This window comes from Culex pipiens, chromosome 1, assembly GCF_016801865.2.
Source record: "Culex pipiens pallens isolate TS chromosome 1, TS_CPP_V2, whole genome shotgun sequence".
NCBI classification, from domain to species: domain Eukaryota; kingdom Metazoa; phylum Arthropoda; class Insecta; order Diptera; family Culicidae; genus Culex; species Culex pipiens.
The window spans coordinates 125,677,063-125,703,192 of NC_068937.1; the positions used below are offsets into that span (position 1 = coordinate 125,677,063).

The 26,130-nt window shown below is 37.6% G+C and overlaps 1 protein-coding gene across 3 annotated transcripts in view; it reads right to left on the bottom strand.

The window, feature by feature from the left end:
- The window catches only part of LOC120422150 (mushroom body large-type Kenyon cell-specific protein 1), a 258,844-nt gene that overhangs the window by 130,199 nt on the left and 102,515 nt on the right, over nucleotides 1-26,130 (bottom strand). Inside the window, exon 1 of one of the 3 annotated variants that reach the window (XM_052706820.1) lies at nucleotides 22,959-23,099. The exons of 1 other annotated variant lie outside the window; for it this stretch is intronic. In XM_052706820.1, coding sequence (XP_052562780.1) covers nucleotides 22,959-23,046 — 88 coding nt within the window. In that variant the 5' untranslated portion in view covers nucleotides 23,047-23,099. Of the gene's footprint in view, nucleotides 1-13,692; nucleotides 14,782-22,958; nucleotides 23,100-26,130 lie in introns of those variants that run through there. One more of the 3 variants, XM_052706821.1, reaches the window with a different exon arrangement.

Here is a 26,130-nt window from a genome sequence, read left to right on the forward strand (position 1 = left end):
CACATCCATGACGGCCGGGTGGGCGTGGTCAGAACTAGTTCCGTCGCTACCGTTCTGGCAGGCAAATAAAAATAAATTGCTGGAAGTAATAAAAATACACGCCGACGGAGTCCCTCCGCACAAGCACACACACTCTGACAGACACGAACCCACCTTCGCCATCCCACATGGTCATTAGCGTGACATACCGAGGACCGTCGTCGTCGTCGCGGTGGTGGTGTTGGCGCAAAGTCGCGACTTCCATCTTTGGGCCGGCTAATTCTTGACAGATAATCGATCAGTTTGAAATGTGTCAGAAAAGTGCCACCCGACGACGCCACCGAAACCGCGGCCTGCGCCTTGAAGGGTGCGATAATAAGCGGTCTCGGCTCGCCTGCTTTGGCCCTTTTGCCGGTCATGGTCGCCATTTTTTTTTTGTTTCGTTGTGATCGTCGTGATCTCCGTGCTTAAATTTGTCGGAATTAATGAAATTAACTGGTTGGGCGACGGTGGCGGCGGCGCAAAGTTCAATCGTGCCCGCGAGCGGGTTGTTTTGCTTCGCGGACGCGTTACCTTGAGCTGATGAGGATGATCCGTTCCGTTGCATGTGAAAGGAGACTGGAGATAATCATAGAGCCGATTGAAAAGGGGGCGGTTTTTAATTTAGTGCGATTTGGTTGGGTTTGATCGCGAAATGTCGTCGTGGTTGGGATTAAGAAGCGATAGTTTGTACGCTTTGAGTTGGAAGGAAATTAGAATTTTTAACATCAGCAAAACAATTATGAAATTTAAAAAGAATTTTATCTAAATTATAGTTTAAAAAAGAAGAAACTTCTCAATCTTGAGAAAAATGTTAGAGATGTACTTTTTGACATGTTTTCCCTGCCTCAACCGGTTCAAAAATTCACTCGAAAAAATATTTTCCTAATACCACCTTAACATATACATATCGACTCAAAAACTAAACCAATGAATTGCACTCGATTATCTCGGCACTGACTCAACCGCTTTTGACCATTTCATTGTCATTTGATCCGTCTTGGAATTCCATAAGACCCTATTAAAACTTGTAAAGTTTAGTTGAATATTTCAAAATAATGCTAAAACGATTTCGAAGAAACTCTGGGAGATTGTAAAAGGGTGGATTTTTTTTAAATATGATTTTAAAGTTATATAAATCTCATTAGAAAATCTCAGATTAGGGGTGGCCAAAGTTTGTTTTACATATCATTTTTTTGTTGTTTTTTTAATTGATTAAAAACTCACAAAAAAAAAATGATTTTAATTTTAATTTGTCTTGTATTAATTATACGGAACAATTTCAAATTTTACCTTTTTACTACGGCATCGAACGACCAGATATAAATAATATATAAAAATTTTGTGCATTTTTTAACGTCTAATGTATCATTACTAAGGTTGGTGCGATAATGTTATAAGAAAAAAATCAATGTTATTATTTAGCTACCTAAGTTTAAAGCTTTTGAAAAAAATACCAACTTTTCGATAGAATTGTTAAAAGCTAGAATTTCATCTAAAATCTAAAAAATATGTCTTCACAGCAAAAAATCCGAAGGTAAAATCGCATGCAAAAGCATGCACATCACCTTCGTCAAAATAAACACTTAATATTACACACTGCATTTACAATTTTTGCAAACACAAAAAAAAGTAGCATCCGACGGGATTCAAACCCAGCACCAACAGTAAGGGCTGGCGCCTTAGCCCACTCGGCCATCAGACCGATAAAAAGCTGAAAGGATAAACGTAAATATGAGCTTGACATTTCAGTCAAGTAGGTTTCCCATACTGATGGGCTACATATTTCAGGGTGTAAAATTACATAAAATTGCATGAAATAATGCAATATTTATTTTACACCCGTTTTTTTATCGTTTTATTTTACACCCAGGCCTTTTACACGCAGCTGGATTACTACTTTTTTAGCTGTGTTCTCCTGGTGGAAAGTTGTACAAAATTTTCCAATTCAAACTCATTTTAATCATTTGCTAAACTTCCGCTCGAAGCTAGTCCGTCCCAGATGGAATTTTCGCAATTTTGAAGTAATGATGCAGTTTGGTTCGGAATCGTGTAAACTATAAGAAAAACCAATAAAATTTAGAACAAATTCTAGAAAACTGGAGAAAATCCATTTTTCATGAAATTCTAACACGTAGCCTTATGGGCGAGACAAATTTTGCATGCGTTTTCCTCGGCTTGCTGTTTTTACATATGGGACGGACTCGATTAGAGTGGCAGTAAAAGTTATCACAATCATCAACAAAATAAAAATCAATAGAATGTGTTTCTTCAATTTTGAGTTACATTGCAAAGACTTCCAGTGCAGCAAAATTTACAAAAAAAAAGAATTATTTAAAAAAAAATCAGATCCATAATATTTCTATCTATATCGTTCTGAACACAAAACGGACATTTTTATTTATGCTTTTGACTCATTCATTAATTATTTTTAATTAGATACAACTTATTCTGCACTCTAACAAATAATAACGCTTGTCTTTTGCATTCAATCAGAGTCAAAGGACATAAACTTGAAAAAATCTTGAATTAAAAAAAATATAATTCTGATACATTTTCAGTAATGTTTATGCAATAATTTATCTAAAAAAAAAATTAAAAAAATAAAAAACATATAAATTTTGCTAGCCAAAACTTCAAAGGCTCATCTAGGTAAGATATTCACATCATTCTAAGCTGTTTTTTTTTCACTAAGAACAAAAAATAGATAAGCTATGATTTTATCAAAATATTCAAAACCATAGATTTTATTTACTTCCTAGATACTTTGTAATGTTTAAGCTAACTCAAACTCAAAATTCTATTTCAAGCTTGAACTTTTATAAAATTTTTCTACAAAAAATTACTTGAATACCACTTTTACACTTTCGTTTCATATTCAAATTCGCAAAAACATGTTACTGAAATAAGTCAACAAAGAAAATTGTTCATCACACGATATGAAACAGGAAACAGATTTCAATAAATTAGCTGTTTTATGATATTGGTGGTTTAAACAAAGTTTTTTTTTTCAACGCGAGTTTCAATTTAAAATGACTGATATAAACAAATTTGCCAAATATTTCAGTTGTGAATACTCCACAAATATCTACGAACTGTATGCATGTGGGTATGTAGGGGAGAGTTGGGAGGCTTGATCCCTAGGCTGTATCTCGTCAGCTTGTGGGTATAAAAATGTGCTATGTTCTTGAAAGTTGTGCGATTTCGACTCAAACTCAATGTAGAATACAAAGAAAAAAAAAATAGATTCAGTTACACACCTTTAGGGAGACTTGATCCCTGCATTTTTACAGTCATTGAAATCAGCCTTCAGTTCAATTGATTGATCTAGTTTTTCATACACGGATTCATAGCATAGGGGAAATAAACCCATTTTAAGCCTAAGCGGTCGTGTTTGAATGATGCTGGATAATCTGGAGTGTTCCTTGAAATTGACTAAAACCAAGGACACCAACGAGTAGAGCAACTTTTTGTGAACATTTCTGTTTATTTTCACTTTTATTCAAAGTTATGCTATTCCTTTTATAAGCATTTGAAAAAAAAATGCATTGGGCCACGCCCATTTTCCTATTTTCAGCTTAGTTCTTTGTTTCTTCCAGCGTTATTTTGGGTCTGCTTAGTGCTGCCAAAATTGATGAAATTTTAAGCGAACACTCACGAAAAGTAGCATTTGTAGAGAAAATTTCCTGGCATCACTGGCTTACTCCAACAGGCGCTGCTGGTGGTGTTGGTGGTTTTCTTCAGCCTTCGATTGGAATGGGTCGTCAAAATTCAACCGTCAAAAGACTTGGCGCGTTTGTTTTTTTTATGGCGCTTGCTAATTATTTACATGTTTCGGGATTATTATTCAAGTGAGTGACTAGCTAATGTGCAAAAGAACATGTTGCCGGTAGTTGGAAGCAATTTTATATCTTAAGCGCTTTGAAATCGTTAGCGCAAGTGAAAAGATATTGATGGCAACTTTCGTTAAGCAGTTTACCTCTCATCTTGCGTGTGGATGTGTGTGCCACCAAAATGATGAGAAATGGTCTCGCAAAATAGAACACGCAGAAAAAAGTTTTGTAGAATCAGCCTGTACGAGGTTTGAATCAACAAAATTTTTGTTGAATATAATCAACGCCGATTTTGCGTTGAAACAAACCTTGATTTTATCGATTCCACAAAAGTCTTTTGTTGTTTTGAAAAAGCTGCTTTGACGTTTAGCGTTGATTCAACAAAAATTATGATTTTCAAATCAACAAAACGTTTTGTTGATTCAAATATGCCTTATTTTTCTGCGTGAAATTATGATCAAAAGTGCATTAAATTTGATCTTTTTGGCCAGAAAATGGCATAAATTTGCGTGCTTACTTGAGGCGGTGCTGGTAAGTTTATAGCCTAAACAGTATTTTTGGATTTATCGATTAATCGAGCATCAAACTCTTCATATGACGAAGATATGTGTTTGATTAGAAAGGATATATTTCCCCTAGTTGACGATGACCCACTGCACTTTGAAGCGTTTATTAAATGTTTTGTAAACAAAAAATAGCAACTTCTATAAACATGCCCAATTTTGGACTGATTTTGAATATTTATTTACATATTTAATTTTTTGAATTATAATTTTTAATATTTAAATGTTTTTTTGTGAAAATGCTGTAACTTACATGTTTGCTTAAAATTTCTTCCAAATGTTTATAGAAGGTTCAAGTTACTCCTAATAATTGGAAAATGACGGTTTAAAACATTCAATCACGAAATATTCTAGCAGAGCTGGTTCTGTCAGAATCCTGGTAGAATGGTGGAACATTTCTGCTAGAATGCTTTAAGAATATCCAGCTCTGTAACTCTGTAAGAACTCTGCTAGAATCCTGCTAGACGTGACTGGGTAAGTGGTAAAAAAAAAAAGTTATGAATAAAAAAAAAATCAAACTACCTGCAGACTTTTAGTCTAGAACATACCTACACAGTGTTTGAAGAAAATAGCATCCATATCATTTTATATTTATCATAAGGCTGGTACAAATATTTTTTAAAGTTTTTGTCACCCCCCCCCCCTTCAAAATTGGCCCGAAAAATCAGGGGGCAAAAAAAATATTTTTACAATAAACTTCAAAATTTCAATGAAAATTCAAGTGCAACCAGCTGAAATCAAATTAAAATACATTCTCCTGCGTTTAAAAACATTTTTAGCATGTTTGGGTTTATTAAAAAATCTTAAGAGGCAGTATTTGTAGATTCTGCTCGGTTTGTTCTAGAGGTCGTATCGAGGTGCTCCGATTTGGATGAAACTTTCAGCGTTTGTTTGTCTATGCATGAGGTGAACTAATGCCAAATATGAGCCCTCTACAACAAAGGGAAGTGGGGTAAAACGGGCATTGAAGTTTGAGGTCCAAAACACATGAAATATCTTAAAATTGCTCGCATTTCCGTAAAACTTCATCAATTCCAACTCTCTAAGATGCATTCGAAAGGTCTTTCGAAGCCCTTCAAAATGTGCTATAGACATCCAGGATTGGTTTAACTTTTTCTCATAGCTTTTGCAAATTACTGTTAAAAATGGATTTTTTTAAAACCTTAATATCTTTTTGCAACAGCCTCCAACACCCATACTCCCATAGGTCAAAAGATAGGTAATTTCATGGACTATAAGCTTACGTTATTAACTTTTTGGCCAATCGCTGTTTTTCTCATAGTTTTACGATTTTTCTAGAACAAACATTTTACAACGTTAGTTTTTGCCCTGTAGGCCAAGAAGACGGCACTTTTTGGTCTCAATTTTGTCATATTCGGAATCCCTCGATACGACCGGAGCACCTCGATACGACCTGTTTCACATCGGTGAAAAACTCGCTCTTAAGATTTTTTGAAAATTTTCGATGCAATTTTTTTTTTCGATGCAATTTTTGTTTTTGTCAGATCTTAGATTTTTTTGAAAACTAATGATTGCAAAACAACTGAACTAGTGTTAAATGCATTCTAAAACACTTTTTTCATTTAAATGTGAAGACTTAGGCTTGTTATTTAAATTTTTTTTTTTTTTTTTGCCCCCCCCCCCCCCCTTGACCTCGGCCAGGGCCGAGGGACAAAAACTTTTTTAAATATTTGCATCGGCCTAATTTTTAAACGAATAAATGAGACTGTACAATTTTCAATGCCAAGCTGATGGACCTGAAAGTGAACCGAATGGACCACATCCGGACAATATTCATTCAGCCAAAGCCGAGAAGTGCAAGTGCATATTTTTGATCAACATCCCCACACACGCACAGACATTTGTTCAGAATTTGATTCTGAGTCGATAAGTATAAATGAAGGTGGGTCTAGGAGGTCAAATTAAAAAACTCATTTTCCGAGTGATAATTGTCGCCTTTCCTCAGTGAGGAAGGCAACAATTATCAATGAACATAAGGGGTCGGGCCAACTTTTTCTGATTTCATGTGAGTTTTCAGAGAATGACCTTATAACGAATCATACAAAAGAAATGGATGTTTGCCTTCTGATAAGCTATTTTTTCGAGTGGATGGAGAAACCGATAAAATGAGAAATATTTCAGAATATCGAAAGAAAAAAGTTTTGTAAAGGCTGTGTAATCAGTTTTAAATGAAATCAATTATTTTGGAATTAACTTTGTTGTGCACTAGAATGATAAAACATACCGAACACCTACATCAATTATTGTTTGCTTAGGTATTTGCGTCAATTTTAAACCAAATCGGTTAGATTTAAAGGTCGAACCTCAAAAGCACAAGTCTCGATGCACCAGAATCCGGCAAAACTAATTTCTAATCGCGCAGCACGTGGCCAAGAGCTCACACCATTGAGGGAAACCAACCAGAAGGGTTAGACCTCCTCCAACCCTGCATGACCGTTCAACCATTGCGGCAGAGGGCTGGGATGCTGCCAGTACCCCACCCCCGCGTCCATTCTAATAGCCGAAAAAAGTCATGAATGGGAAACTCTCGAGAGCATACAACCTGTGCCACCAGCAGCAGTTGACGACGACCCCCCTCTCGAGCACCCATGAAGAGAGAGAGAGAGGCAAGCCAGCACACAGAGATGCACGTGTTTAGATCACAAATCTCGTTTTTCCCTTCGCCGTTTGCTCGCACACTTTTCTAAACAATCATCGGTGCCACACTGATGACGAGCTTTGCTCGTAAAGTTGATGACGATGACGATTGGAGTGGCGTTTTCTACGCTGAAATTTGACCTCGGTGAGGTGTTACGGCGGATTTTGGGAGTGAAATTGGGCAGGAAAAAAAGTTTGGTACAAGTTGCGTTCGGGATTTGAACCGTGGTTCGCGGGTTGCGCGACGCGCACCGAACCTCAAAGCTGTGTTGGTTAATCGCACGGAAACGACTACTTTGACGTTGCATAATTTCTTACCGTGCAAGTCCCGGTCAGACCAGACCTTGGTCACGACATCGTCACCGGACAGCAACAACAACAACACCGCCTTCAGTAAGATTAAAAGAACAAGAAGGAAGGACGCCAAAGATCATGATGCAATAATGCCCGTGGTCTGGTCGTCCTCACAAAGGTCGTCCGGCAGCATCTTGCGCCAACCGGAGTCTGTGTGTGTATGTGTATGTATGTCTGTGAGTTGGTAAGGTGTATGTCTTGGAAGGAAGTGGAGTAATGATATCACGAAGTTGACTTCCACGCCGCCGGACGGGTCGGACCTGTAGTTCGAACCTGCTGTTGCTGCTGCTGCCGGCAAGTCGTAGAAGGAGAAAGTACACCTCGGGAAATGGAGCGAAATGGAGGTCCTTTCGACCGTCCGGCCGTCCTCGGAGGAATGCGATTGAAGAATCACGTGGCGGCGGCGATCTTGGGCGCGTTTGTACACATGCACACGCACACATACATAAGAGGGAAATTTCTTGAGAAGATGCACACGGTACAGGATGTACCGATACATTGTATGTTGATGAGCTCAGAGGGAGGGCGGTGTTTTTGTTTACCTTTGCGAGTGTCAATTGGCTGCTAGGAGCTGGCTGGGAAGTGCCGACGGGATTTGGTGGAAATTGTTAAATTTGCCGACTTAAAGTCATCCTATGGCCGGATTTGTTTCAATCACGTTAACAGTTAATTTATTTAAAAAAAATAGTTTGAATGGTTGATGAGAAGAAACATGTCTTTAAAGTGATAAACCAAAATTATAAAAATGGTTTTCATTGAAATAATAATCCTCTAAATTTTATTTAGACACAAAATCTGAAAAATTATGAATCTTTTATCATCAAGTTTTCAAAATATTTTTTCCTAAGCTAAAAACTTGTTTATCATAAAATTTAATAATAAGTAAACGGGGGAATTCCAAGGGATTTTGTGATTTTGACCACTATCAACTCCAGGGAATTTTATTATACTTTATGATCAAATATGAATCATAACAATAAATTCGTTCAACTAATTAAATTGATTTTGTGATACTTTTAGTTACTTGCATCAATACTTATTTGTTTTTTTTTCAATAACAGATTCATAAAATTGTAAAATTGGAGAAACCAGTGAGCACATTAACAAAAATCTATTGAAAAATGCAAGATTTTATAAACAATTTTTCAAGCAACCCCTCACCTACCTTGAAAAAACCCAACCAAAAAGGGCAAAAACAATATTGCTGAAAGTTTGATTGAATTTTATTGCTGAAATTTTGTAGAAAAAAACTTGTACAACTGACTGTGAACTATTTAAATACAATAGACACATTCCGACACATTCCGGCGCTACAGTAATACGATTTTTTTCACTTTTTTGTAATTTATCTCGTATGATACCAAAACCATCCCAAAACTTAATAGTAGTTTATGAAAGAAGTTTTTTTCAGCACGAGTCGTACATTTATCCAACGAGGTTCACCGAGTTGGATAAATACGACGAGTGCTGAAAAAATCAAGTTTGGCAACGAGTTCCATACAAATTTTTTTTGCAATTCCGAAAAACACCCTTTGAGTTGAATTATAAGTCAAATGATCATGTATTTTGCAAATTTACCGTTTAAATAAAAAAAAATGTTGAAAAGTATTTCTTTTCGAAACAAGTGCTGAAAAGTTCAACTTTTCTATTCAAACTAAGTTATTCACTTACATTTTTAATTATTTTTTAACCTCAGATTCTGTGAGGGAATTGGCAATTTGAAAATATTTGTAATAGCATTTTTTATGATAACATTTCAGCAGATAATCATGTTGAATTTTACTAAACCTGATTATCATAATGCTTAACATTTAGCTACTGAAGTCCAAAAAATGCAAAAGATTGTACTTTTAAAACCCTATCGACATTGAAATCATCCGGATCAAAATTTGAAATTTGTTTTTTTATATCATTACCCCGGGAAATCTTCGGACTGAATGCAACTTTTGGTTCTCGGAATTTTATAAAATTGACAAGCTCTACTGATCAGGCGACATTTAGATTCGTTAGATAATGTTTGCATGTTGAACGCATTGAATAATGGGTAATATTACATCGAGGAATTTGTATAGATTTTCAAAAACAAAAATTGTAATATTTTAATTTTTTGAAATCGGTCCGAAAAATCGAGGGGCCAAAATAGTAGTTTATGAAACAAGTTGCAAAAAGAGGATTTTTTCAGCACGAGTCGTACATTTATTCAACGAGGTTCATCGAGTTGGATAAATACGACGAGTGCTGAAAAAATCAAGTTTTGCAACGAGTTCCATACAACATTTTTTGCAATTCCAAAAAACACCCATTGAGTGAAATTTTAAGTAAAATTTTCACGTATTTTGTCAATAAATCGTTTAAATAAAAAAAATGTTGAAAAGTGTTACTTTTCGAAACAAGTGTTGAAAAGTTCAACTTTTCAGCACCCATTTCAGTGCTGAAAAGTAGAACTTTTCAGCATTTATTTTGAAAAGTGTTGCTATTCGATTCTGTTATTTTTGGTACAGAAAAGTAGGCTATTTCGTCGTTCTAGAATGACAGGAAAAGTAAGTAGTTTCACGACGGAATTGCAAAAAATATGTTTTCAAAAAACTTCAAAATGTTGTTGGAAATTCAAGTACAATCAGCTGAATTCAATTTTAAAAGCATTTCCCTGCGTTAAGAATCATGTTTAACATGTTTGGGTTTATTCAAAAATATTTTGAATTTTTGAAAACATTTTAAAAGGGCGTAATATTGAATGATTGATCCTTTTGAAATGTTAGTCTTGGTTTAAAAACTTTTGAAAACACAAGTGTTTCATATTTTAACATTGAAAATCGAACGATTAGTTCTCGAGATATTGACATTAGAAAATGGTGGGGTTTGGGGACCCTCCATAAACCACGTGGACACTTTAGGGGGGGGGGGGTATGCGATTGTCCACGCTCCATACAAAAAAGATTTTTTTTGTATGGACAATTGTCCACGAAGGGGGAGGGGGGGCTTGAGATTCCCAAAAAAGTGTCCACGTGGTTTATGGATGGTCCCTTGGGTGAGACTTAGAAAACATCAAATTTCCTGTTTTTAAACCTTTGCATGGCAATATCTCAGCAACTAAGGGTCTCAGCTTTTCAAAAATATTTTTTTTCAAAAGTGGGCAAACATGTGCACTAATTTAAAAAAATTAAAAACTGCGGCTATTTTCAAAAAAGTTACCTAAATATGGATTTAACTTGAAAACGGTGCACTTTATCAAAATTTCACTTGAGTACTTTTTGATTGCAAATTTGATTTTACATCGAAAAATGAAGTTGAAAACTTTTTGCGACCAGTATTTCGATTTTTTGAAAAAAATAGTTAGATTCAAAAATTCATAACTCGCTCAAAGATTTTTTGCACAACCTGGAAAGTTGGCATTTGATGTCCTCTAAAAAAAGTGTTTTTTTGCAAATCAAGTTTTAGTGATAAAAAGTTAAATAAAAAATCACCAAATTTTTTTTACCGTGTATCATTTTTTTCCAGTGTAGTCCGTATCCATACCTACAACTTTGCCGAAGACACCAAATCGATGAAAAAATTCCTTCAAAAGGTACAGATTTTTGAATTTTCATACACCCAAAATTCCGAGTCGAGAGAATCGTTCCCTCAAAGTTTATTGAGGGCTCAGCGCCAAAATCGAGAGAATAGTGCTACCAACGCACACCACCATAACAAATGAGTTCATTCGTTAATTGAAACAATAAATCTCCAACAAGTGCCATACATTGACATCTGACCACTCCTTGTTCACCAAGCTGTGGTGGCCGAGGCAGTTAAGTCATTGGGATAGTGTGTCAAAGGTCTCTGTTTCGATTCCCGTAGTCGACACTTTTGTGTTTTTTGTTTTGACGGATGAACTTTTTTTGCAAATGAACCTCGATAGAATAATTCTCTCGCCAATCTCGAGCTGTGTTCTCTGTGTCCGTGAATGGTACCACTATTCTCTCAACTCGAGGCCATTATTCTCTCGGACAAGCGCTGCCCAGTTTTGGGTGTACATCATTTTTGTATGGACAGCTGCCAAATCTATATGGAAAATTATTTGAACAAACTAATGATGCAAAATGGCTTCTTTGGGCATACTGAAGGCACCAACAAAGTTTCGGCCGGATTAAAAAATACAAAAATTAAAATTGAAGAAAAAAGACCGATTTCGTAGAGAATTGCTCAAAGGTATTTAAATGACCTTTCCAAAGAGCCCAAAACATCGAAGATATAATAACCCTATCAAAAGTTTTTAGCACTTAAGTGTTATTTATACAATTTTTTAGGCCGGATCTCAGATATCTTCATGAAAAAATTGTCCGGATCTATCATCCGTTGAATTGGTAATCAAAAGCCCTTTCCAACGAGATCAAAACTTCGAAGATCTGATTGTCCTATAAAAAGTTATGAGCATCTTCATACACTTTTTGGATGCCGGATCTCAGATATTTTAAAATGATAAGCGAATCCATCAAGCGACCCATCGTAAGATGTGTAATCAAAAGACCTTTCCGTTGAGCATAAAAGATTGAAGATTTGATAACCCTATCAAAAGTATATCAATGCGAGGAAGGCATCAAGCACCTTATGGAGGATAATGTAACGTTTTTAATCGAAAATTAGGTAACTATCCAATTTTCATTCCACTTAACTTTACTTTTTTTCTCCTGTGTAGTTGAGAATTCGGTAAATCATCTGTCAAAATAATCATAGTTTTACCAAAAATCAGTTTTGAATACGAGGAAAAATAATAAACCGCCTTTGCATGTTTCGGTTAGTTTTAACCAGATTAGATGATTTTCAGTTTACCGAACTGTTCAACCTGTTCCCGACAAAAATGTGCGCTTCCCAAACGCCGCCGTGAACTTCAAGTACCGAGAATGCATAAAATTGGCCACCGAAATGGATCTTCCCTAACACGGATGTGAACTTCTAGTACGTAGAATGTATATGTCAATTTCTAGTACCTCTTTACATGAACGTATCTTCCATGAACTACGTTGTTCAACGCCATTCATATCTAATTTAACTTTTTGTCTGTTTTTCTGCTCTAGTTAAATCTTACTCAAGCATTTTATAATGAATCTATAACTGTAATTAGCCGTAGATATGGGCAGCGGTATTCCAATAATTGATACATAATTATACAATTTAATAAAACTTGACACCAATATATTAAGATAAAAAAACAATCACAGCTTTTCATACCACTCCATGACCTACAAACCACCCGGAAAACCAGGTTGAGTAAGGATTCATATCTTCCTGTCCATGTCGTAACTCCCTCAAACTCCACTTGATATGCGCTCCCTCATTACGGCGATACCCGCCGAATCCCATTAAAATCTTCGCCGTCCTTCTCATGGCAAATTCATTGTCTAGTCACCAACAGCAAGCTAAAAAAAAACACGTTGTTTCGACAAAATCGCATTAAACCGATCCATATGCTGCTGCCGCGGTTCCCCGTCGTCGAAGGACGAACTCTCCAACTGAAGATGTCAAAGCATCCAACAACAACAACACTGGAGAAAAAAATCAATCAATGCAATTCATCGCGCATTCTCTTCCTCCTCCTCCTCTGGCAATCGAGTCCGGGGAGATGTCTTTGTTTTTCGATCATCCTTGGTCTGGGCCGAGGTTTGAATTAATGAGGATACACGCGGCTCTTGCGGCAAAATCCCGCAGACAACGATTTGACAGTGTTGCACCCGAAAAAAAAGAAAACAGGTCCTGCGTGTCACACACAAACACTGAGCATCCCCTTCTGGTAGGGACGCATACGGCCACGTAGAGCTGAAGCTAGCGAGAAGGTTGTTCCTCATTCGAAATTCAAACATATGTTTCTTCACGTGAACACAACACACACTGGCAGGCTGGCTGCCCTAGACGATGTCCTGGTCTCTTCGTCTTTGTCTTCCTCTAGATGCTACGCTGGAAAACGCACTTCTCGTAGACATCGCGAGCGCGATTATATGCATCGCTTCACCCCTCTTCCTTGCGTTTGTTCCGGTTTTTCCTCTACCCAAAACAACAATTCTGGCCAGGGTTCCACACATTGCGCCGGCAAGTTTGGCCGGTTTTTCGGAAGTCCGAAAACTGCAGTTTAAATGCATCTCTGGTTCTTCGCGCGTATTGTGCGTGTTCTTCGCGCTTGTAACCGGTTATCCGCTGGCGGCTTATCCTTCAGCGCCTGCTTGGTCCTCACTTGATTGGTTCGTTAGCACCGCTACACTAGGAGGTTGTCGTTGACACCCCGCAACACTTACCACTTTTCATTTAAGAGGCTTTTCTCGGCGACTTTTCCCCCCGGGTCACATGCACTCTGCTGGTACTGCTTCGTACGGGATGACTGCCGCTGCTAGCTCAGCCACCGTTTCCGTTTCCGGTTGATACACGCGCACACACAACTCAATTAATCTTGGAAAGGAACACAAAACACAAATTCTTGGTTGCACCTTTGATATTTCTTCCTAGGTTTCGTCGACTACATCACACACACGGTTTGGTTTGGTCACAACCTACTTAAACTACTAGTTACAGATACGGATACACACACATCAAAGAAACCGAAGATACTGAACTGAACTCCGCGGCCCGAGATTTTTGTTTTGTTTCGGAAGTTACGGCACGGCCCGATCGCAGTAGCCGATCTTCAACGCGTGCCCGCGTTATCCAGCGCTGATCACTTGGATTGTCGCAGCGCCTCCTTGGGCTCTCTTCAGCACTACTGCACGACGGCCGGAACCACTGAACAAAAACAACACAACGGAACTTGAAGGTACAAACTTCCGGCTCATCGGCCACCACACTCAGGACACTCGCGCCAGCGCGCGCGCGATCTCCGCAATCTTCCGGAAGTAGTGACGTATGGGTGTGCGTGAGTGTGTCTAGTAGCCGTGTGGGTGCGCCTACTAGGATAACACTAGAGAAGCGCTGCTGTTCAAACGTGCAGGAAGTTCGGCGGCAGCGGCGACGAAAACGGCTGCCGGAAGGACCGCGGCGGCGGAAACGGCGAAGGCGACGACGGAACAACACAAAAAGAGATTTTCGGCTCTACTCGGCGGACGCTGCTCACACTCGGGTCGACTCGGGCCGCGTCCGAAATTGCGTTCCGGTGCATATCGGAGCAGTGCGTTTATGCGACTAAAGGGAAAATTTCGATGATGAATATTACACCGCCGCCGCCGCGCTGCATCGCCGACGACGGCTTCTCAGAAAACCCGAGCGGGAGCGAGCGAGAGAGAACCCGAGCGCGAGCGGGACGCAAGACTGCACTTTTTTGTTGTGTGTGCAACCGCATGCACACACATGCACTCCGAAGCCCCCCCGCAAGACTCACACCACTGCACTGCACTTCAGGCTACTCTCGAGCCCAACACCCAAAAACCTCCCAAACTCACACCAACCCCCCGAGCGCCGCACAATTCGGCTCACCAACACACCCAAAACGAGCGCGGCGCAGCAGGCCGAAATTTTTTGCTCCCCCAAACTACCCCCCCGATGGAACGGGACCACCACCTCACTCACTCACACTGGCGCGCGCAGGCGCGCTCGCGCTCTCCCCTCACACGCGGTAACTCGCCGTGCGAGAGAGCGGGAAGGATGCCGATTGCATCGCTGCAAGTGTGGTGTGTGCGAGGGAGCGCGTGCGCGAGAGCGAGAGCACTAGTGCGAGCGGGCACTCACACGCACACACACAACGAGAGTCTCGCGAGAGAGTGAGTGGCGAGCGTTCGCTCGCGAGTGACTCTCGCGATTCTTTTATTCAGAAAAAGAATTCTCGTTATTTTTACTGCACTTTTGTTACTAACCGTTACTGTTATTGTTATTATTGCTATTATTCCCCTTTCGTCGCTTCTCGCAAAAAAAAAAAAAACGAAAACCCTCTTTCTTTGTTCTTGTTTGCTCGATTCGCTCTCTCGCGATCATCATCACTATCGTGTGATCATCAGTGAGTGCGAGTGCAAACGCGTGTGCGTGAGCATCGCCGATGCGTTCCCGCGTGATGCAACCTGCACGGCCAACTGCGATGCGGTGGTGGTGTTGGTGTGTGAAGTTGTTTAGATGGCCAACTAGATGGGTGTGTGTGTGTTTGTGTGTGCGTGATGCTTAGAAAAACGGCTACCTGTTGAATGTTCTGAGCGAAAATGGGGAGTGGGTTTCGAGGGAAAACTAGGTGGAAAATTCAAGGGGGTCAACAGTGCGTGCAGCATGTGAAATGCATACATAATGAAATGTGAGTGTGTGTATGTGAGGTGTGATGATCAGATGATTTTGGGAAATGTATTTAGATTTAAGGAGATTAGAATGCGAGTTGAGACAACGTGCGTAAAAGTTGAGTTTTTCTAAGAATGTTTTAGAAATAGATAAAAAAAAATATTACAAACTTAGGTATGATCACAGAAATTCTAGTGTAAACTTTTTTTCCAAAGTACTGAAGCGTTTATTAAAATTACATTTAAATTCTTAAGATATTGATTTATTCATAAAAAAACATCAATTTTTGATGCCACCATATACCAATTTTTAAACATGATTTAAAAAATAACCCCGTTTTAGTCAAATTTTAATAGTTGATTGCCAATTAAATAACAAAATGTATTCTTATTAATATTTAATCACCGCCATTTTGGCCATTATGGATTAAAAGCTTCTAAATTACTTTACATAAGTTAAGGGAACAAACTTAAGCTCGACGATTAAAAAACAACAACAATATCTCGTGGTTGGGAGATTCCATTATCCGAAGTGAGTTTTTCCCAATGTCTTCGAAAAATCGAGTGTGGACTGTATTTTGAATAGTTTTTTTTGTTTAAAAACCTACGATTTAGTATTTTTTTTCAAAACTTGCTTCCCACTTTAAAAAAAAAAAAAAAAAAAAACTGCGGGCAAAAACTAATTAGGGGAAATTCTCGTATCTTTGGCAGGTTAAGCACTCGCTCCTAACTCCATCCAATTTGCTGATTTTCACTATTTAAACAACTAATTTTGCAAAACTTTTGATAGAAACTAGCTTGCTCACTTCTTATTGAGCTATTTATCACTCGGTTTCAGTTGAAAACGCTTTTAATTAGCTTTAATTGAATGTCAAAGTTCTGACCTGCCAACATTAGAGGCACGCTGGAATTAGATGCTGTTCCCCTATTACTGAAAATTTAAATTTTAACTTAAACTTAAATTTTAAAACATAAAAAATGATTGTAAACTATCGTCATCAGGGGTGACATTGGGTCTGGGGGTGAGTTTGGGTCATACAAATTTCGGTATTTTTTTATATTGTTTGACCCTCCTCCCATACTAGGGTCTTGACCAGAGCCGATGGACATATAAATTAAATTTAATTTGTAACAGCCTAAAATTTAAAAAAATATTTATATAAAATGTATCTAAACTTTTTTTTAAATAAAAATTACCAAATTAAAAAATCTTTTTTGTTTTTTATGCATTTTCAAACATTTTCAAAATCTAAATAAAAATTCGAATTTCACGACATGTGGGAAGTCTCTTTCCAGCCTTCCTTTGTCCTTTGTCTTTGCATATATTTTTTTAATAAACCCTTTATCGTTTTTTTTAAATAAAACATTGAAACAGTTACATATGTTCAAATAGTATCAGCCATTTTTTTTTCAAAACAGGCATCAATTATTGTTAATGGAAGAACAAAAACAAGCAATATTTACTTACCCATTAAAAAATGATTTTTTTCCTGAGATAATTTGTTTATTTGAAGAAATAACTCACCTGGAAATAGAATGAAACAAAATAACTATGAGTACGACAATTTATGTTTTTATGTTCATCATAATAGCAATATAAATATAATAGTTGATGTAATAAGTCAGAGAAATATGTATTAAAATTTACTTTGTACAGAATTGCAACACTCTCCATTTACAATATTGCCAAAAGCAGAACATACGTTATCTAAAAACAAAGAACAATTTAGATTTTGGAGCGATTTCCTAATGACATTTGCCGAATAAACAACTTAATTTGAAAACATTAAATTTGTTATGTTTCAGTAGATTAAATTGATGTAATTTGAAAATTAAAATAAACTCTCAAAAAAAATTAATTCGAAATGTTGTTTTAAATAATTAATAATAACCGATAAAAATTCACTTTTTTAACAGATTTAAAACATTGACATTTTTTAAATCAAAAAATCCATCATTTTTCACAAGAGCCATCTAGATGAAAAAGTTCGTATCACACAAAATATAAGGCACAGACAAACAGACGTGAATGTATTTTTAGGTGGAAATCCAGAGTTTTTTTTTAAAAGGACCTATAAGCTATTGTCTATCATATGGTTATAGAACCTAATAAAAAAAACTCTAGAAATGTAGAAGTGCTCTAAATTTAATGTTAGATATTGGAAAAAATATCGTAATACGATGTTGCAGTACACGAGACCATATATTATTGGTCAAGGTGTTTGCCATACGCTCACAAAACTTTACTGAATTTTAAATTTAACTCGAATGATTTTACTGCGTGAGCTTTAAAGTTCTCATTAAACTGAGGACGTTGGTTCCAGTAAACATTCTGCAACAGTTCCGCCAATTATTACCCATTTTTACCTCTGTGCACCTCACCACAATTACCCACCCCAGAGGCTTGTGCTGCACCACTGTGACAATTGGTTCCAATTTTCACCACCAGGTTGCTCTGCCCGGTAGCGTAGTAGCGTCGCCGTGTGTCACCGCACAAAACCAGAACCAAACGCACACACACTCACATCCAAAAGCCCACCTTTCGAATTAGTTCCGCTCTACTTAAGCCTCTAATTTTTGTGCCAGACTCTGTACTTTTAAGAGAGCAGCACACAAAGATCGTCGTCACAAGTGGAGGAAAAAAAAGGAGAAAAAAAAATGGTTAGCAAACAAACAAAACCGAAAAAGTAGAGAAGTGAAAAATGAAACAGAAAATGCACCAGTCCGACACAAATGGCTGCCTGGCGACAGCCGTCACTAACGACCACTCCGACGGGGACGCCACCGCCTTGGATCGGGTTTTGCCTTATTTTATATTTCTAATTTCATTATTTTCGTCCATGGCTTCCTTTGTTTAGCTGGAACAGGTCTTAAAATTGTTAGTTTTTCCTTTTTTTGTTGCTGATTTTATATTTAGCTTTTTAACCCAATCAATTAAAAAAAAATAATTCCTTGAAATTAAATACGCCCTTTTCAAAACCTACGCCCGATCGCTATGATTGCAATTGTTTAGACTTTGACATAACTCAAAAAAGGCTGGCGGGTGGGTGCAAGTGTGCAAGACTAAACAAAAGTCAGTGCGCTCAAGTGAAAACAAACATACACACACGCTCACACACAGAGTCTCGGGGCCAATCTGACACTCGGTCGTCGGTGGAAAGGGCGTGCGGGTAATTTGAGCCCATTTGCGGTTGATTAAATTTGAGTAGCCCCCTCTCGGCTGGCACCCCCCTCGACGCATCATTTCGGCCAACTTTGATGGGAAATTGACAGTCGACAAAGTAAACAAATCGAAATTTAAGAATTCAGCAAAATATTTTGTTGAAATTTAAATTAAACAAATAATTTACATTTCTGAAATCAATCTGCAAAACGCATTCCTCAGATGTACAAAACTCAAAAAAGAAAAAAAGGGGCACAAAGTGAGGTAAAGTGCAAAAGATCATATTTAGGTCAAACGCGACGGAGTGGAAGAAGAAAAGAGTCGAAAGATGGCGCTGCTGGCGACCGACGACTGACGACGGTCATCGGCGATTATACAATACAAACACATATATTCAGGCGAAATAAATAAATAAAAATAAGTTTGCAGCGCGAACGAAAATAACAAAAAAAAAAAACGCATTTTGCTGCCTGCAAGTGGGAATTTGCGACGACGGCGACAAATGCATTGCAATATGTTTTGTCGTTTTGGTTTCTTGTGTGTGTGTGTTTGTTTGAGCGATGGGATTATTATTTAATTTTCTTTGGAAGGAAATCAAACGATAGAAAAACAAAAAGTTCAAATATCGTGATTCCAGACATCATGAATTTAGTTTTGTTTCATTTAAGAAAAAATACAAATACTTGTGTTATTTTGCAATAGGTTTTAATTTAACCATTTTTTTTGTTATTTCCTGAGATTTCGTGCGACAGCATTTCTCTTATCTATTTAGATTGAACCTTATTCATATAAAATGTTTTTTTATTGATAAAAGCCATTTTGTGTTGGTTTCAACTCATGAAAATTTGTTACTCAAAAGAGAACAATTCAGACGACGATTATTTTTGGTTTTTTTTTATTTGGCTGAAACTTTGTGTGTACCCAGGGTGACCACTCAAATCCCATTTTCAAATTCCTGACTTTCCGGACACTCAAATAATAGGCATTTCTTATCTAAAGAATTATTCCAAATAAAAAACTTTTCATAAAAAAGTCAATAACAACCATCAAAAAAAAAAAATGTAAATGAATTAAAAAAAAAGCAAACTACTGACAATTTTCGTTAAAACAGAAAATTAACAACAAATTCCTGAAAAAAAAAAATCAAAGATGGAAGCACTAATTAATTTGATTCAGAGTAGAAACATAACGTTACAACTGGTAATGACAAGACAACTGAATCCAAAATTTTATTCTCAATAATGATTTATTTTAAATTTAAGAACGCTTAAAACATGATTACTGTTATTAATCACACACAAAAAAATCAGAAAAATATCTAGGAATTCGCGGTTCCCTTTTTTATTTTTGTAAATTTTGATATTGAATTTTTAATCAATGTTGATTAATCTAGTTGTCAGTATTTAACTGTTTTAATTTTTTTCAATGAAAAATTTAGTTTGATATGATTCCATGTTTTACCATTTATTTAATGCAAAATATTTGAAGAGACAAAATCTTGATACATATTTGCAATAACTTACATACTCAATTTCTTGGATTTTTGTTTTGCCATTTTAATATTTTTTTCATGTTTTTAAAACGTAAACAAGTTCTTCCATTTTCATTCAGAATGAACAACGATTGGATTTTATTCGATATGGAAACTCACTCACAAAAAAGTTCAACGGTAACATTTGGAAAAAAATTGAAATGACTTCATGAATTGAACAATTAAAAAAATATTTACCACAAAAAAAAAGTTTGCCATTCTCAAGTTAGAATCTATTATTATCAAATAGTCAATCAATGCAATGTGACTACATGAAACATTAACTTCATTAACTTTGGTGTTGTTTTAAGCTGGATGTTACGTCTTGTTTGCTAAAGAAAAATTAATAAAAATCTGTTGATTCGTAAAACAATATTTTGAAAATCTGTGTCAAATGCATTCAATTTTTAATGTCTCCCGACTTTTCCCGATTTTTTTTACACAAAATAACAAATTCCCGACTTTTTCCCGACTTTCCCGATTTCCCGACTTGAGTGGCCACCCTGCAGTGTACCTTTTCTATGACCAAAGAATTCCATACTGCCATACGAAAAGGCTATGAAAATATTTAAAAATCTGTATCATGAGACCTGATTTTCTGTTCGATTTTATGTCTAGGGCAAATTTGTAGTTATTGCTTCTCACTGAGATGCTCTCAGTGAAAAAAATTATTCAGCTTTTCCACTTAAACTGCGTAAAATCATTTTTTTTTAAATTACCATTTTTATGTTTCAGATAAGAAAAAATTGCATCTTTCGAGCTACAACACAAGATGGTCAAAATTCATTTAAAGTGTGACCATTTTACCAAAAAAAAACATATTTTAAGAAAACGTGAAAAAAACTTTGTTGACTATATTGTAAGGTGTAAAATCAAATTTGCAATCAAAAAGTACTTATTATAAAATTCGTTATTGAGCACCGTTTAAAGTTACACCCACTTACAATGTATACAAATACAACAAATCTACAAATTTGCTTAAAAGATATAAGATAATGAAGATTGAATCAATGGTTGCTATGAAAGAAAAGTAAACAGGAAAAATAAAGTTTTTTATTTATCGCCAAAATAGCGTTGTCAAAATGGTTCTAGAATTCCGGAAAAAAAAAGTTTTTTTAAACAATATCGGCTCGAAAAATCAGAGTTTTATTTTTTCAAAAATCATATTTTTTTTGTGGAAAACAGAATTTTAATCAACCGCAATTTATTTAAAATGCATTTTTCATCGTTAACAGTCGTGTTAAGCAAGTTTGGACTCGATTAAAAATATTGTTTTTTTTTTGTGTAATTCCGATGCACAGAACTGCAGCAAGGCCGTTGCAAATATTTTTTTGAGTTTATGTCACTCGACTCTGACGAAATTCGCAGTAATAGAAAAAGTCTAAAAATTAAAATGACTAGCCGTGGATTCTATAATTAAATAAAAAAAAAAGTGTTTCAAATACATAATAAAGCAGTCTAATTATCAACTATCGGTTTCCAAAATATCTAAGTATTCGCGATATTTTTTTGTTTTACAAAAAGAAAGGTTTGCGCTACTGTACATCGGGGATTTGAAAAATCTAGATATTTTGAAATGGGAATCAAATGGGAATAAGCAAGGCAGGAAAATGTATTTTGAGTTATTTTTTCCATTCAAATGTTGAAGTTTTTTGACAGCATATTTTTTTGTCATAATTTTTTTGGACTCTTTATTTGCAATAGATTAATTTAAAAATAAAAAAAATATCTTTCTGAGTTGTTGCACATTCGAAAAGTAAATAGAATTTCCCACAAATTGAAATAATTCTTCTTCATTTTTTACAATTAAGTATCGAGAAATGGCAGCATTAAAAAAAAAAATGTGATGAAAAAAAACATTTTATTCGTTATCTAAAATTTATTATACACAAAAGTTTTTTTTTACTCAAAATATAACTCTCTCACGTTATCGAGCAACAAAATGATAAAAATCATATCTTAGTTTAAAATGCCCAAAACACAAGTGAGGTCGTACCGATCTACCGCTATGATCACAGTATCACGAAAATCGGAGAGGAGTCGTGGCATTCTCCAGATTTCGTGTGAGTTGGCGGAGAATGGCCCATTAAAAAAAAATTGCTGTAGATTAATACAAGATAATCGAATCACCAAAAATATTTTGATTGATATCAAATTGAAGAACATTTGCTGAAAAAAACTCGCGGCTTATTTTTAAACCCGTCACAAAAGTTGGTCACTTGTTTTGGGCGTGGTCGCTTTTGTCTTCCGAACTTCTTCCAAGAAAATAGTTTTTCAACAGCACCGAAGAAAAAAAAAATCCTCTCCAAAAAGTTTCCTTTCATCTCAGCACCAGCTTCCCAATCAAAACAACCCAACAAACGCACTCCAAGCACAGTCGTCCATGAAGAAGACGCTGCCACTGTAACACTGCATCAAAGCAATCCTAATAGTTGTGTTGCTCAACCTCACCCCCACTCCCCACTCTGCTCACGAGATTCCCCCCACCACACACTCCAGCATAAACAACAATCAACAGGTTGTTATTTTGCTGCAGCTGCCACGCCAACTGCGATCTGCACATTCACACAAACCGACACACACACACACTTAAACTACACCGCAGAGCAGCTTCCGACTCACCTCCAGCGGCGCCCACCACGTCGGCAGATGTCACCACCGGTTGCTGGGGCTCTTCCAGGTTGATCATCACACCGGGGAAGTAAAACATATTGTTCTCCTCTCACACACGCGACTACGCCGCCGACGACGACGTACGCACTTCTTTGTCGACTCGGACTCGACGATAATGAATGGGGGAATCGTCGGCGGGTGTTTAATCTAGTAGTCGGCGAAAGGTCACACTCACACGAGATGCGTGCATGCACGAACACGCTTCGACGAGCCGGCCTACTACGATGCGTTGGAACAGCTGATAGAGTAGAAACGGGAACTTCCGGGTTTTATTTGGGGTTTTTCTTTTTGGAACTTGGTCGAACTTTGGCAAAAGGGACCACCGACCACTAGTTGCACACTGGTCCTGAAGTGGACACACTCGGTCTAGGGACGTCCGCTGCAGCTTCTGCTGGAGGTGGTTCCTGTAGCGAGCATTGTTGTTCGATAACTAGCGCACGACCGACCGAATCCTGGAGAGTCACTTGTTGCTCTATCCCGAAAAACTTTTCCAAATAATGCACACCACCACCAGCAGAGAGCGCGCGCGGCGCGAGCGACCGACACTACAGGAACTAGGAGTAGTGTGCGACGACGGAGGTGGCGACGACTACGGCCACCAACCGACCAAATCCGAGAAAAAAGTGCTGCTGCCCACCCCCCCCGGACCCGGAAGAGGAGCACGCGGCGGCAAAACCCCGGAACTAGGAAGAGAAAACTACATAATGCAACCCCCAAATGTTATTATATACCCCCCCGGAACAACCTAACCTCAAACCCTAACCTCTCATCCAGATCCAGATTCGTTCACTCTCTCTCTCTATGTTAGTGTTGCTCGCACCTCCCGTTGGTATGCGTCATTTCGGGAACGTTGTCGTCGTCGTCGGATCCCGGTCCCGAATCCAGAAACTGCACTCGAACGGCGCCACCCGTCCCGTCCTGCCATCTGACGATGGCCATGTGCTTTTTTCCTGCACTCGACGGCCTCATTTTAGGCGAACTACTAAACCCACCCACCCCCGGCTGTCAGAAAGGGTGAGTCCGAGTGGCACTCCCCTGCTGCAGCGAATAAAATTTGACAGCTGTCAAAATTACACAGATCTAAAAATTTTGACGTTTGACCCAACAAACAAACCCGAAATTGTGGCACCCCCCTGGAACCGGCGCGTGTAAAGCGGGGAACTCACAACACTCACGGGGGTTGGGCACTCACGGTGGTATGAGTGCCAGGAAGTGGAGATGAGCCTGATAAATAAGGAAGTTTCGGCTCGACGACGTCGCGCCACGAGTGTGGGGTAGGTCCAGCTGTCTGGTCTGGTCGGACGGTCTGTTTTTACTTCTTTTCGGAGCGGCGGATTTTTTTTTCGCACTGGGTTGAACTGGGTTGTGGTTGTGTGCGAGGGTGGGAGGGATGAATACGTGAGTGTTGGGGTGCAGTGGTGTGGGGAGGGAGGTTGACTGGCGGTCGATTTTTTGGAGAAGATGACGAAATTAAGACGTTTTCGACTAACGGAGACAACGGCTTTTGTTTGAAGTTTTGGTGATTGGAGCGTGAAACAAAGGCTGTGGATTTTTTAAGGATATGTGTTTGTTAATATGTTCAAATTTAATTGAATACTGCACAATGCAAAAGAGATTATGAAAGTTTTGACAAATTCTCACAAAAAAAATCTTAAGTTCTTTAAATATTATCGTTCATCGGTCTTTTGATCTAATCGTTTTCTAACGATAACTTTAATTTAATGACCATTCGGTATTTTGGTAATTAAAATGAAATTAAATTTAGGAGAAATTTTTGTTGTTGTCTTTTTTCTGCTGTTCGTAAAGCTGTTTCTTGACCCCGTTCCATCCGATCTGCGTACTAGCCTTATATGCAGGGCTGAGCTGTACGATTTTGAACTAGTTAGTCGCTGTTGGCGGGTTTAGGGCGCCAATGTTCTTGGCGAGGGCGCTTCTCCTCGTAGGGCGCCTATATTTGTACAAGGGGCGCCAAGTGATGAGCGGGGGGGGGGGGGGGGGGTGGAATATGCTGTTCGTTTTTTGATTACAAAAAAAAATAACAGCTACGTTAGCAAATGAAAAAGTGAGTTTCAGAAAGACACATAAATTTTATCCATTTGCCCTTTCCATTAGGTCCCTGCACTAATCATAAAATGTTGTTTGATTATCGGCAAACTGCAACAGTTATTTAGCAACAGTACGAGTATGAATCCCCTATTCGGAAAGGTAATCAATTTTCATACAAACATATTTCATTTAAAATCAACATTATTCTATCTCAAAATAACATTGAAAACTTTATCAAGTTAACATTACTGTACCGTCAGTTTGTCTGACTATGGGTCAAAAAACGATTCACTTCTCATTACTTCTTACGAACAAATCTAATCTAATCTATCTAATCTAATCTAATGACTTCTAACGAACAAAAACAATTTAAATGATAGCGAAAAAGCGAAGGATTGATCTAAGATAGTTTACTAACATTTTCCAAAAATATGATGGAATTTGATGAATCGTTTAAAAATTGAAACTAAAATAATGCTCTAATACGAAGCAATGATCATAACAAGTAACTCAGCAGTGTTACTCTTTCAAAGGAATCGACCCATTTCAAAGAACATATTAGAAGGTTGATTTTTTGAAAAATCATTTTTGGTGAAAACCGTACCCCACATATATAAAGCTGCCAAAATCGCGGGTTTTGTTCTTGGAATGTAATATTTCGGATGTATCCTACTCTACCCTTTAAACATAATTAAGTTTCATTAAAAAGACTGAGGAATTGCAAATTCCATAAAAAAAATCATTTTGACCCGATTGCACCCCTACTAAAGGTAATTTTATTATTGATTTGGCAAAAATAGCCACTCCAGCCGCAATAAATTAAATCATCGCAGCGAACAAAAATGTATATTTCAAACACAGATCAGACCCTGATATACCATAACACCGGTCATTGTATGCTAGCGATGCATAAAACGAACAGTGTGAACAGAGCGAACAGCAACGTAGCAGCATCTAGAAAAAGGAAAGAATCATCAAAACGGAACACGTTGAAGAGCACTGCTAGTTGATTCAAAACAAACGCGGCAGCGTTTCGCGGCGCAACTTGGCAACTTAGCAAATTTGCAAAATGCAA